Here is a 14,304-nt window from a genome sequence, read left to right as displayed (position 1 = left end):
CCCTGAAGAATGCCCCGACAGCTCCCTCACCTGCATATCACAATCTCCACCCCACCCCAACTGTGGCTACACACCTCACTGCACCTGACCTCACTATATAGTTCCTGAAAATGGCCGTTAGGTTCACTTGTCAGGTTTACTCAACAGTTCTGCTGACATGAAATTAGAACCGACATATAATGGCACTGGATGTAACATGGGTCCGACTTTTATAGTTCCCTTGATACGAAGAAGGCATATGGTTGAAAGGCAGATATGGCCACGGGTTGACGGTTTTGACAGCATCTCTGGCAGCACTGTGTGATTTGTGTGTTCATCATTTGTCTTAATTTCCATGTATAGTCACAGACAGAATGGGAGCTTTGACTGGGTAATTGAATCTGTCATCTGTCTGTGTATATTCCAGGGAGTGTCAAGGCGAAGCCCATGAGCCATGTGACTGTGAGACCTGGAAGTTGTGGCTACAGAAAGTCAATGAGATGAAACCTGAGGAATGTGAGTATTGACACTATTGTATAGATCCAGCTGAATTTCTGTCTAGTATATTTGTATTTTACTGATTCCAGTGGCACCTAACTTGGTCTTTATACCAGTAAAATTTAATGAAACTACATGGCAGAAAATTGCCAGATTTTTTTTGGTTGCAGTCAAGGGATTGATTTTTAACTAAATTACTTGGAACTCAACCGCAGTAATTACAAACAATTTAGCGCTAAGCCAATTAAAACCCACCATGTTGATGATAAATTATTAATTAAAATGAACAACCCACTCATTGAAAGTATGCAACGTTTAGAAGTGGTAATTGGACGTTGGGTAATCTAATAGATGATTTAAGATGGCCCGAGTCGCTCCAAAGTGCCACTTCACTGATTTGACAGTTGAAACATAAAAGCAATTATTTTGTTGTGGAACCACCTTCCCCTTCGATTTCCCCAGATTCTGTTTTATCTTGGCGTTTCAAACGGCACATCAGAGGTGCTTTGATAATAGCCAATTACTCTGTTTGTGTGTGGGGGGTAGGGGGGCACGAGCATCTTGGGAGATGTTAGCAAACTATATAAGCAATACACATTAGGCAGGCAGGACAATTTCCCACTCACTGCAGTGGTCTGTTTAGAGGCTGTGGTAATAGCCATTCTCATTCTGTCTCATTATGCCTTTATTTGTTCTGTTTACCTCCCCCTCCTCCCATTGAAGTGGCTGGTGTGAGCGAAGCTTACGAGGATGCAGCCAACTGCTTATGGTTGCTCTCGAACTCCAAACCCTGCGCCAATTGCAAGTCCCCAATACAGAAAAACGAGGGGTGCAACCACATGCAGTGTGCTAAGGTAAGTGAGAATGGCAGGTTGCACACACCTGTTTTACTAACACACTTTGTAATTTGATGTCTCTTTCATCTCGGACTAATTCTGATCAGCACGTTTTCACTTATTAATGAGTCGCTGGTTTTCTGGTTGGGAGAACTATCTGAATGAACAATCTACAGGTGTTACACGTGTATTGGACAAAGTGAACTGCTATTTAAATTGCTCAAGAAAAAAAGAGTTTGGCAAAAAGATTTTGATAAGTACAAGGTGCTTAATTATATTAAGAGCAGTTTTAAGCATTTAAGCAGTTAAAAAAATTGTTTTATTAAGACATGAAAAAAAAATTGGGTGCCTTATTTTTCAGGTATTTCCACTTCAACCAAGAGGTGGTGACATGCTACTATTTTTGGCACAACAGTCACCTTTTTAGTATTCCTTAAAATTTCCATTGTCAGCGAAAGGATGGGAATTGGGGTTTGTGAAAGTGTCTAAGAAAAGCTTTCAAGATTGACATGCTGCAATGACTGACAATATTTGCACTGCCATGTTCTGCCCTCAGTGTGAAAAAGAGAGGACAATTAAGTCTGTGTCTTTATATAAAGTGCATTGTAAACACCATCAAACATAGTAACATCCAATTTGCACTGATCACCATCTAAAAGCAACACTTTGGTCCATCACTGGGTGAATTGTGATTGTTCTGATGAGCCCTTGAGTCCTCTAGCCATCAACGTTTCCCAGAAGATTGAGTGTTTGATTGTTTTAACTTGAAAAGGGAAGCTGTGGGTTCACATGTATCATTTTAGAAACGCACAGATGGTTGTTGTGACTCAGTGAAAAAGCTGCGTTTAAACTTCAGAAGCCTTATGAAACAAAAGATCTAAGATAGTAGCTAATTAAATAGTTTCCTGTAGAACAGCTTTTGTTTTGCTGTTGCTGTATTTTGGATTCTTGTGATGTTTGGCCATATTTAACTTTCAAATATCTCACAACACTTTTGATGAATTTGTTATTAAATAGATTGAATGAATAGCTCATCACACAATATGTTCCAGTGACAGCAGTCTGTCAGGTTATCATTTCCACCTTGAACCCATCAGATATATATAATTAAACGAGTATGACACAACTGTTCTGTTAAATGTCTGATAACATGCACTCTACACTTGAGCAGAATGAGTAAGTACACTTGTCCTGAGGAAGGTATCCATCGCAAAGGTGTTGTAATGTAATAGTGAAAGTGAAAATGTCTAATCACATTCAAGCTGCTATCAGCCTAGTTTTGCTTTCATTATAAAAGGTTATTTTACAAGGGGTGGTTATGATGCTGTCACGCTCATAAACAATCCATCAAACAGCCAATAAGCCCTGCAGTTAGTCTGAGGCCTCCGTCTTATTGAGATGGACAAGCGAGAGTAATACAGAGGTGATTGAGACAGTCGGTGGTGGAGGGGGAGTGTGAGACTGATAATCACATAAGAGTCATGTTGCCTGACAAGTGTTTCTGTCGCTGGAGGGCAGGCCATGAAAGGAGCTCAACCAGGCTCCTTTGTCTCTGTGACAGCATTCTCACTGTCTTTATCCTGGTTAAACAGACTGACTAGAGATGGAGATTAGTTTGGGTTGAATGGGGCAGCTTTCACAAGCTGAGAGGCCGACGAGGGCTCAGCCTTTTGACCTGTTAATACCTAGTAAGAAATGGCTTTACCCCTGTTGCTTGGAAATACAGGACTCAGTGTTGCCAAGGAACATTTCTTTGTCTTTTCGCTGCCATTTCCTTCCCTCCGGTCTGACTTCACACTTTTTTATCTTAAGTCCCTCCAATTCACACACTGTCATTTTGTGTCTCTGTTCTTCCATTCATTCTCCCTCCCACTCTTTCATTTTGTATTGATTTTTCTGAAGTGTCATTGTAGGCATGGTGTGTTTAGGACAACTGAGGTCTTAGCCTGTAGGGTTTTGTGTTGCCCCAGCTAACTTGTCACCCACAGAAGTACTATGTGTCACAGAGAGAGAAATCACTTACACCTAAATAGGCTGTGGATTGGAGTGGCTGTAGAGTTTTGTTGTTTTGTTCTACAATACCCAATGGGACTTGGTTATCTCAAATGTTTTCTGAATGTCTTCTAGTGGCAGCTACAGCTACAAGAATTCACTTCTTTAAAACTTGTATTTGTAGAAGGAAAAAAAAGAGATTGAGACATCTTGAGGCAAGTATATCTTGAGGCCTAGTTTAAGGACTCTTAAATGTATCATTCACTGGTAATTATGTTTCTGTTATGATGTTGAGAGCAGTTGAAAGGATAAACAAACAGATCTTTAAATAAGACTTTCTGAGCTTTTCAGGTACTTCTCAGCTTTCACATCCTTACAGGTCCATGCCAGAGAATATTACATGTTACACAATGTCAGCTGTCCTGAGTAATTGTGTGTATTACTCATGGTGTGGGGACATAAACTTGTAGACACTGTTGCATCGTGGGGACTCACCTACTTTCTGGGGACGAAATGTATGACATGACATCAATGGTTACATTTTAGGGTGAGGATGTGGGCTAGGTTGTCAGGTAAGGTTAAGACAAAGCACCCTGGCACCTTGCATGGCAGCCACCACCATCAGTGTATAAATGTATGTATGAATTACTGTAAGTGGCTTTGGAAAAAAGCGTTAAAATTCAGATGTAAAATGTATATGTAAAGAAAGGTACGGTAAAGATTAGGGTAAGGCTCAGGAAATGAATGTTTGTCAATGGAATGTATTATCATGTCACTACGGTATGTATGTATTTTGGTATCCTGTTTTTGATGTTGCCACTGACTGAAACAGATTTAAGTCTTACCTCTCTGATCTCTCCCTCTAGTGTAAGTATGACTTTTGCTGGATCTGTCTGGAGGAGTGGAAAAAGCACAGCTCATCAACAGGAGGCTACTATCGCTGCACCCGCTACGAGGTCATCCAGCAGGTAGAGGAGCAGTCAAAGGAGATGACTGAGGAGGTGCGCGCGCGCACACACACACACACACACACACACACACACACACACACACACACACACTAGGGTTGGACAGCAAAACACTATTGGTATCTTGGATTGTCAAGTCTGCTCTACAGACTTGCCAGTTGTAGAGCGTTACCACAGCATCTTCTTCCATGTAAAAAACTGCCGTCTACATTACCCACAATGCAGTGTGCTTCAGACAAACAGTTCAGTCAGAGATTTGGGTGTTGCCAAACTTGTAGTCTCTTCAGACCTAACCTACACTGACTCAGGTGACATCACTTGAGGCAGTTTACACAAACATAACCCACAGCTCCCTCGGGAGTCATCAAGTATATCTTTTCTCACATAAGCAGTAGTACTGAGAGGATTTCCTTTCAACACATTTAGGAGTAATAATTTACCACAGCAGAATGGTTAGGATGTTCATACAGTTGATTGAGACATTTTGTCTCACCGCCCAATGAATAAAATCTTATTAAAATTGGCAGGAGCCCATCAGCTTGGGGCTCATCTCTTCAGCCCTAGATAATCTATTTTTCAACCAGCCCACACTCCTTTTCATTCTTTAGTTTCGCATTTAAAGGTGCAAAAACAAGGACGATAGTGTAACAAACCACCAGCATTCACAACTTACTGAAACATTAGTATGTATTATAGAACTGTATTAGTATGTTGATCTAAACGAAATTTACACACACATATGCAAACAGCCGAGAACAGTACTTAAGTTTGTGTGCATTTACACTCTTAAAACAAAAGGGCTTTGGAGCCTACAGAAGCAAGATGGAAAACACACAAATGTACACGCGTACACACACTAAAGCTTGATCTAGACTCTTGACCCTGGAGCCATCTACAGTCAATTCCATCTTCCTTCATCAGAGATGAAAAGAACTTTATTGTCAGTTTTCACTCGCATTCCTCCCAGTCACTGATTTTACCTGTGGCATGACTCACTTACTTACTCTAACTGCCCTCAACAAGAGCACCTACATTCTCTGGTGTGGGCGGGACACCATGCTGAGGAGTTTATTGACTTTGACTTGTGTCTCATCACTGTTTTGCAGGCAGAGAAGAAGCACAAGAGCTTTCAGGAACTTGACCGTTTCATGCACTACTACACACGCTTCAAGAACCATGAGCACAGCTATCAGGTAAACAGGCCTGGCTTTGCCCTCCGCTGATGTCTGCTTTGCATTTAGTACAAACAGTTATGGATGTAACCAGTGGGAACTTGTCATCTAGTGTATAACTGCCACACAACCTCATGGGCATGCTCTGTAATGCTATACACTGTAACATGATCAAAGTACTGTCTGTATTCTATCTACAGTATAATATTGTTTTTGTATATACTGCGGTATGTTGTATTATGAGTTTTCTGCTCCCACCTTTGTTTATTTATTTAACCGCATTTTCTGGCATCAGCTTCATTGTTTGGTTGGGCAGATCTTCACAAAACGTTTTTACTCAACAATAAAACCTCACAGCTTCTGTCTTCCTCACAATAGCTGGAGCAGCGCCTGTTAAAAACAGCCAAAGAGAAGATGGAGCAGCTCAGTCGAGCTCTGAGTGGACGTGAGTGTGCAGTCTGCCATAACAGTGTCAATCTTTATTACACAGTCAGAAACATCTTACTCTAGTCCTTTGAAATTGAGCTTTTGGAAGTTGGCAGGGGGGAGATGAAACACAATGGTGTTATAATATTGTTTTTACAACAGTGCAAGGTATGGTTTAGTTGGTATTCAGCAGGCATGTCTAAGCTAGGAGAAAGCTGTGCTTTGTTAATAAGCTTGTCTTGAGTCCTTCAAAGCCCCATCTGTACGGGCAATTACAACCTGTTTAGCATAGCCAAGTTTTGTTGTGATACACAACACTCAGTCTAAATTTCCGTGGATTTTGATTGCAGTGGTGTTGCTAACACCACTGGGTGTCTGCCAGCTGAATGGATATGTCCATAACTTAGTGTTTATGAGTCTGTCTCAATTAAAAGTTTACACAGTACATTTGCAGACAGGTCTTCTTTAATCAGATGTGTATTCTGAGGCAGATCTGAATGAGTCATAATTTAAGTATGACATTCACCTTTTATCCAAACGTTGTTTTACACTCATAAACTGTTAGGGAGAGATTCTTCAGGTAATTTTAGGCTGAATTAAATTATGTATTCTTCGAAAGTAAAGCAGATGCTCACTTTTGCTATCTCTCCCTTTCTCCCAGGGGAAGGAGGCCCACCTGACACTACATTTATTGAAGACGCGGTCCTCGAACTGCTAAAGACTCGCCGCATCCTCAAGTGCTCTTATCCTTATGGCTTCTTTTTGGAGCCCAAAAGCACAAAGAAAGAGATCTACGAGCTTATGCAGGTTTCAGTTCAACTATTAAGAAAAAGGACAAATGTTCACAGCAGCCAGTCTATTATGGGACATTAGAGATGTGGGACTAAAGCTTTTTACCTTGTGGTCTTCACCATCTGCCCCAGTTGTACCTGCTCACCTCAGCTTTTAGTTAAAGATCTATTGTTTTATAATTTATGATCACAGCTATAGACAGAGAATGTACTTACCTGCTTTCTTTTATGTTGTGGCCTTTTAAATCCTGTAAAATAAATGAGCAAGGCTCCCATAGGTTTTACATAAGGGCTTTCTTAAAGGTGTGTAAAACGAATACATTCTTAAAGTAGATGCATACACAGTAGCCCTTAAAGCAGGTCACTTGAAGGACTTCTTCTAAAGTCTCCTTGAATATCCCTGTTTTGGAACAAATTGTTTCACGAGACAGTTGAAGAGAAAGTAAAACATGAAATTTGGTATTACTAGCTTAAAATCACTCACATACTGAGTTTCCTAAATAAATGAAAAGTCGCTCAGCCAGCTGTCTTTCTGTCCTCAGACGGACTTGGAGATGGTGACTGAGGACCTCGCACAAAAGGTTAACCGGCCTTATCTGCGGACGCCACGGCACAAGATCATTCGTGCGGCGTGTCTGGTGCAGCAGAAGAGACAGGAGTTCCTGGCCTCAGTAGCCAGGGGAGTGGCCCCCAATGACTCTCCTGAGGCCCCCAGGCGCAGGTAACCTCACTGTGTCAATGTGTTTCTTACAAATGAAAGCGTGCATGTTTGAAAAGATCAAGCAGGGTTTCCGCAGGGTCTTAAAAAATCTTAATTTTAGGTCTTAAATACGTCCATATTTTATATATTATATGTTTGTTCACTCAACGCCTTTGTTTTTTTTTTGTTTGTGGGAAATGTGTTGGTGAGATTCACAGTCAGCTCTGTGTGTTGTTCTTCTGTCTGAAGTATCCAGGAACATAAGTGGCATTTTGCAAACAGCCCGGTCGGAATTTATCGCCGTAGACCTCGCCAGTTCCAGAAAGACTTTGACTGCGTAATCTGCTACAACTATGGACAAGTGTAAATTTAACAAGTGTTGGCTTAAACAACCAGCATTCAGTTGGTTAAAAAGCCATATAATGATGAATCTGAAGCACAGTGTAGGCATTGGCAAGAGGACCCTCAACTTGGGCACACTTGGTGCGGTGTCACACACAAAATCGAAGAAACACCAGTTAGCTTGTAAAAGTCACGCGATCACACACTTGTGTACACCTTTGTCACCAGTTAGTGGAAGCCATAGTAATAATAACACACACACACACACACACACACACACACACACCAGGGTTATTATAGTTAACTAAATTAAATATAATTCCCAGATAAAAACTAAACTAAAACTATCAATCACTTGTTAAACTAATTAAAACTAAACTGAAATAAAAAGCAAACTGAAAAACCAAATTAAAATAAAAACTAATGAAATTTAAAAACTATAATAACACACACACACACACACTCCATTCTTCATTGTTTGAGTTGCTCTGTGAATGGCAATAAATTTGGTTATTTTTGAAAGTAATTTTGGGACTTTATTTTTCCTTACTTTTTTTAGGTCTTAGATTTAGTTCAAAATTGTCTTAAAAAGTCTTTAAAAAGTCTTAAATTTGACTTACTTAAACCTGCAGAAACCCTGTCATGAGTGACTCACTAGCTATTATAATTCAGCAATTGATGACATTCTCATACTGACAAAATCTCTGTAATTTCCTCTCTTGCAGTTTTGCTGGTGGAACGTGGGACTGGGAATATTTAGGCTTTGCATCGCCCGAGGTAAGAGAACAAGCCTTCATTAGTTTTTAGTGGAGGCTTGTCAGTTAAAATGTCAACTGTGTTGTTTGAACCCCACACGAATACAAAATCTGCATGTGTTGTTTGACACTGTAAATTATAGCCTGACTATCCGATTTGAACTCAAATGGATGTTTTTATATTCAGGCTCTTACTTTTAACATCTGAACGGATTAGATGAGTTTGGGCTAAAATAATCACAATTGTATACCAGATATTCACAAACATGGGTCATTTTTTATAAACAAAACATTGTAATTGCACTTCAAAACTGAAAGTGACAGAAAACAGCCTTAATTTTTTTACATTTGATTTGATAAATCTCTCTGAATTATAATTCCATAAAAAGTATATTGTTAAATCTAATTAAACCCATTTAAATGTGTCTTAAATAAAAATGCACTCGATAATAACAGCCCTGCCACAGCACGCTGACAAATGGATGGACTAAAAACGTTCAGTCACATTATATTTGCAGCACTCACCAGCAATCATCCATATTTGAGGCAAGAAGTGGTTAATCAGTGTGTTTGAAGGTAGTATCTGTGATTAGGAGGACTTTTATCTGTTAAAAAGGAGCGTCTGGTTTGATGCATTAATAGTGGTACTTCTCTGTTAATATTACATCTAATCAGGTTTAATTGATTGCAAAAACTTCAATCCTGATTATTATATAATTAAATGATGCATCCCTACATTATACCCTCTTTTATAAAGCCGGTGTGTATATCTTAACCCTTGCTGGTTTTATTTGGCAGTGTAACAGCACTGACAAACCATGATGACCCAAAGATCACTGTGTTATTCAACACAGTGGAGCAGGCCAGATGGTTCAGTGTCCCTCTGTGTACCCAGTTGGAATGATTTAAAGCACAGTTCTCTGGCAAACACCTAAGCAGGTTGCTCCCAATCATTATGCATTAGCAACAGGCGCTTGTAGTTAACTTTTACAGTCATAAAACTGTCGACCACATAATGGTTTGATTATCGACCTGCCTCCCTTTTCTGCATAACTTGATGCATGCACTTGAAAGAGGTACATAAGTCAGTATGTTGCAGTTACTACTCTAAGTTTCCATTACTGTTTAGTGTACTGCAGCAGTTTTTACACATGCAGGCTTTTCATCTCAAAACATTCCTTAGGCTCCTTTCTGTTGCAACCTTTGAAGTGTTAAAAACACCACACAATTATGCAAATCTGAGATCAAACCTAAGCTTCCTTAGCTATTGTGCACACCTTTTACCAGCATAAAACAGACATTTCCCTATTGACAGGAAAACAAATGACAGCATCAGTCTGCCAGTTTGATAAATGAACCTCGAAATCCTTATCCTCCTGCTCGTCACCATGCAGTGAGTCAGGTAAAGCTTTTATTTCCTTCAGGTTTACTGAGTAAACGGCCACACAGAGTATTTGTTTTATCCAACCCTGGAACCAGTGTGTTCATTTTTTATTTATACCATGGTCTGGGGGAATACTCGATTCTGATTGGCTGCAGGTTGTCCATTAACCCCTGATATGTGGACACCTACTAAGTAGTTCCAGTCAAATTGTCCGTTCACCGCTGTAAATTAATGCGCTAGCTGGCGTATCAAATCTGAATATGATATTTCCAGCACTGAGTGCAGTCCGTCAGTCCTTCAGTGTCTTATCCTCTGAACACCACAGGGTGGCAACTGTAACACACAACACAAGCTGCAGAACGTACACTTCCCCTCTAAATTTACTGATTCGTAAATAAGCTCGCTCACATCCCGTTCGATGTTCAACTCTCTGCTTCAGGCTGCGGCCACAGTAACATTACACATGGCCGGTCATTTGTTTGTGAAAATCTTGTTATTGATTTGGGGACAATGACATGACTGGTTAGTTAGCTAATCGTGTTAGCTAGCATACTGTCAAATTATATTTACTGTTTGTCAACCGTATGCAATGTTATTGACTTTGAATCTTGCTAGCATAGTGTTAACTTTCTGGCTCATCGCTGAGCGGACTAGAATATCTCCCGTTACCAAGTCGTATCTATGATTCTATTATTTACTGGCGGAGTGAACAATGTCTCCGTTGCATAAGAATCTTACGGGAGAGTAATGATTGTTCCAGGTATTAACTTAGTCAAACCCTCAGGCGTTACCAGGGAAACTAAGTTATGGCTTGTGAAAAACTTTATATTTTGATTGTAAAACGCATGAAAATGTAAATTAATGGTCCGAATTTCTTTTCTTTGGCAAGTGACCATGGTATAAGCGGGATAATGCCCTTCGAGGTGTCCATAAACAGGAGTTAATGGACGACGCAGAGCAGTTGCCTCCTCGTCGGGCATTATTCCTTACTTATATTACGCATTCTCACTTTAAAAGCAGCTGCCCAACCTGGCTAACATACCTCACTTAGTAACGTTTCGGCAGGATACTCTAATTTAGCATTCCGCTAATCATAAAATGTGCCATTATCTTGTATGGAGTACTTTAGAAACCAGTCCCTACATGATCCAGGCAGATCCTCTGTTGTGTGCAGATTATAAAATATTATGCCTCATGATAATATAACAGGTTATCTTCTCTCCTCTCTACTGTTCTACCTAGGATATGAATGGAAGCTTGTATTTTCTGCCACACTGTTGGTCTTAATTTGAAGTAACCACAAATATCATCTCTGTCAGATCTTAATGTGTATCTATTTGTTTAAGACACTGTGCTATAACACTATTGATTATTCAGACAAATGCTGTAGAAAAGCCAACTGAAGCACACACAACCTCTCAAGTATACAAGCCTCAAGGAAAGATTTAATTAAGCTAGGCGCACACTACAAAGACCTGGCTCTTCAAAAGAACAAATTATCATTGTGAACCTCAGGTGAGATGCTTATCTCAACTCTGCCCTCTTTTCCTCTGTCAGAATTTAAACAAGCTTGAAACAGTGTATTGTTGTCAACAGTTTATTTTGGGACATGTTTCTATGAGGATATTCACAGCAAATATTGCCACCAGATGCCATTCTAAAAACCTAGGTTTTTATTTTTGTCCCCTAATTAGGAGCCTCTGTCTCTCAGCTGCAGTAGTTAATGGGGAAGCCATAGTAATAATCAAAGCCTGATGACACTGCCTCGCAGGCACAGCTACAGATGGTCTGCTCCCTGGTTCTCACAATGCCTGCAGATCATTTCATAGTGGGCTATTTTTAGAGCGGTGGAAACATGAAAGAGAGATTGGGTAGCAGGCTTTTGATTATATGAATGTGACTCAAATACTTTTTCTAATGCATGAGATGACTGAATGGAGAATGAACAACTCCCCGAGGTAAAGATATGCAGATGTGCTGTTTCAGTGTATGTAACCTTTTAATGTTGGTCTCCAACCAAAGTCTAGAGTAGCCATGCATCACAAACTCTAGGTCTGCAGTGGGACTGAAAGTTGCACTCAGTTTGCACTGACCAATACAAGTATAATCCCCAAAAACTGATTCTAACTTTGTTTGTTTATAAAACTTATTATATAAAACTTATTTGATGACTTAATTTTATATATATATATAGTAAGATCCATATCATTAAATCAATACAGGGAACTGTCTCTCACAATCTCTTAACCATAGATATATTAGATATATTATAATTACAGACATGTGCATATGCGTACACACCTACTAAACTTGAGTGCTTTTTTTTTTTGGTAATTTCGTTTAGACATGCTGTGTGAAACACAGTGTGTCAATTGATTTTGTTTGAACTCCCCTAAGTCACGACGTGACAGAAATATCAAATTAGAGTTTCGTTGTTCATCATAATAATAATAATAGATACACTGCGCACTCTCACTACCTGCAATGTAGACCGCTTTTAAACTAGTTCCATCATTTCATACCCATAATAACATAACCTCTTTGAATTTTCCTTAAGCCTGTTTTTAAAACCTGCCAGTAAATAAATATTTAATTGACTTGACTTTTTAATTGCATCACATTCACTTTTGATAAGGCATTCTGATTGCTTTTGACATTAGTCGGGCAAACACACGTAGTATTTTCAAACATCTGATCCCAAATCTTCGTATTGCTTCTTTTTCTGATTCCCTTCAAGTGAGTGTGGGCTCTGCTTGGATTCAGTCTATACTGAAGGCTAATGAATGAATCTTGGTCTGGAGATGAAAGGATCCCAATCTGTCTCTAGGTGCTCAGCTTTCCCTTGAACACAGGACTCTGACCACATCTGAAGCAAACTTTTTCTTTACTTCTCAAAATCAAGTTTAAAAATGTAGCCTAGTAAATGTTAATTACTAGAAACCTATATAGAAGCAAAGAAAATATGCAACTGTAACCACAGTTCAGCAATATGTGGCAACGTTTCTGCTGGTCAGACAGCTCAATTATAAAAAAATATATTTTTATTACTTGATAATTATAAAGCAATTTATATAATTTCTGTTTTGTACATGTTGTTTAGAGTTGTGTACTTTCTAACTGCTGGATTAGAGCATCGTTGAAATGAAGCAATACAAAGGAAAGATAACAGAGTGTTGATTAATGACATGTGAGTTTTCAAAATGCTTTTTTGTGGCTGTATAAGGAGTACGCAGAGTTCCAGTACAGACGGAGACACAGGCAGCGGAGGCGAGGCGACATGTCCAGTCTCCGTAGCAACACACCCGATCCTGATGACCCCAGTGACAGCACCTCAGGTACTGCAGTGGACATACCGGACTCTTGCATAGGGGATTCTAACTTCATTTCTCAATGGTGGACTTAGTAGTCTCATGTGAGCCGTTATTTGTTTGTTTAGTAATCTGTAGTATGTGATTTAAGTTAGTAAGCCTTATATGTAGTTATATATGAAGGCACTTGTCAGTAATTCAGAGCAGGATGGATGCCGTGAACGTGGTTGATGTGGATACAAATTTCATTGTTAACCCATTGTACAGTATACTATTGCAGTTACCGAGTTTTCTAATCCATGATAAAATAGTAAATATCCATTAAATTAATCTACATTGATCCAGTCATCACAATCACGCTTTTTGATACACTGAGTTGTACAGAACCCAAATTAGGGTCCTGGCCCAAACTTTAGAAAATCACGACTGCTAAATTTCAATAAGCCAATATTTCCAATCCATCAGTCTCGTCCATCAGCCAGCTGCTAAAGGTTTGGCCGTGTTGAGTGAAGGATCGACATAGTTTGCTGTTTTGAAGCCAGGTAATAGGTGCTGTTGTGCCAAGAAGGATTAATTGATTTCCGATACTGAAATTATGAATTTCCTGGAAAGACGCTGAAAGCCCATACTCTTTCAGGTTGCTGTTACTTTATCATTTAGCACTGTTCACTAAAATGAAGTGGATGTTTGTAAAAGCAGTAATTATCAACAGATTAAAATGCTATTCACGTGATTCATTCTAATGGCAGTATTTTTGATTGCCTGTGTTTTTGTCCAATTCTTTCTCTACAAAGACACTCAGGATGTTGGAAGTGGACGCAGACAAGGCCCTCTAATGGTGAGTGAACAGGTACCATTTTCATCTCAACCCCAGGTTTTCAAGCCTTGGAAACTTTTCAGACGATTTAAAAAAGCGCAGCACTAATTTAACCAAACTGATTTATGCAAGGCTTTCTTTTCCTACACTCACTGTGGCTTGATAATGATGTGGTTAACAGCATGTACTTTTAACAGTTTTTGGGTTTTGTTTTATGTTCTGTTTTCTCTAAAGGCAATCTCAAGAGAACATTTGTAAAAGTCTAAAAGTTGAACTTTAAGTTAGACAAAAAACTGAAGGTTTAGTCAGAAGTCAGCAGGAGGCCACAGAATCCAA

General features: G+C 39.4%; 1 protein-coding gene across 3 annotated transcripts in view; it reads left to right on the top strand.

The window, feature by feature from the left end:
• Positions 1-14,304, top strand: part of LOC115568152 (ankyrin repeat and IBR domain-containing protein 1) — a 35,653-nt gene that overhangs the window by 17,019 nt on the left and 4,330 nt on the right. For all 3 annotated transcript variants that reach the window (XM_030395265.1, XM_030395266.1, XM_030395267.1), the window contains 10 exons: positions 407-495; positions 1,201-1,331; positions 4,172-4,306; positions 5,380-5,466; positions 5,824-5,890; positions 6,533-6,678; positions 7,205-7,383; positions 8,430-8,481; positions 13,067-13,178; positions 13,946-13,989. In XM_030395265.1, the coding sequence (XP_030251125.1) occupies positions 407-495; positions 1,201-1,331; positions 4,172-4,306; positions 5,380-5,466; positions 5,824-5,890; positions 6,533-6,678; positions 7,205-7,383; positions 8,430-8,481; positions 13,067-13,178; positions 13,946-13,989 (1,042 nt within the window). The remainder of the gene's footprint in view (positions 1-406; positions 496-1,200; positions 1,332-4,171; positions 4,307-5,379; positions 5,467-5,823; positions 5,891-6,532; positions 6,679-7,204; positions 7,384-8,429; positions 8,482-13,066; positions 13,179-13,945; positions 13,990-14,304) is intronic.

The sequence above is a fragment of the Sparus aurata genome, chromosome 17 (genome assembly GCF_900880675.1).
Source record: "Sparus aurata chromosome 17, fSpaAur1.1, whole genome shotgun sequence".
In the NCBI taxonomy this organism is placed as follows: domain Eukaryota; kingdom Metazoa; phylum Chordata; class Actinopteri; order Spariformes; family Sparidae; genus Sparus; species Sparus aurata.
The sequence above is the reverse complement of the archived record's forward strand: the minus strand, read 5'-3'. Positions and strand labels throughout refer to the sequence as shown.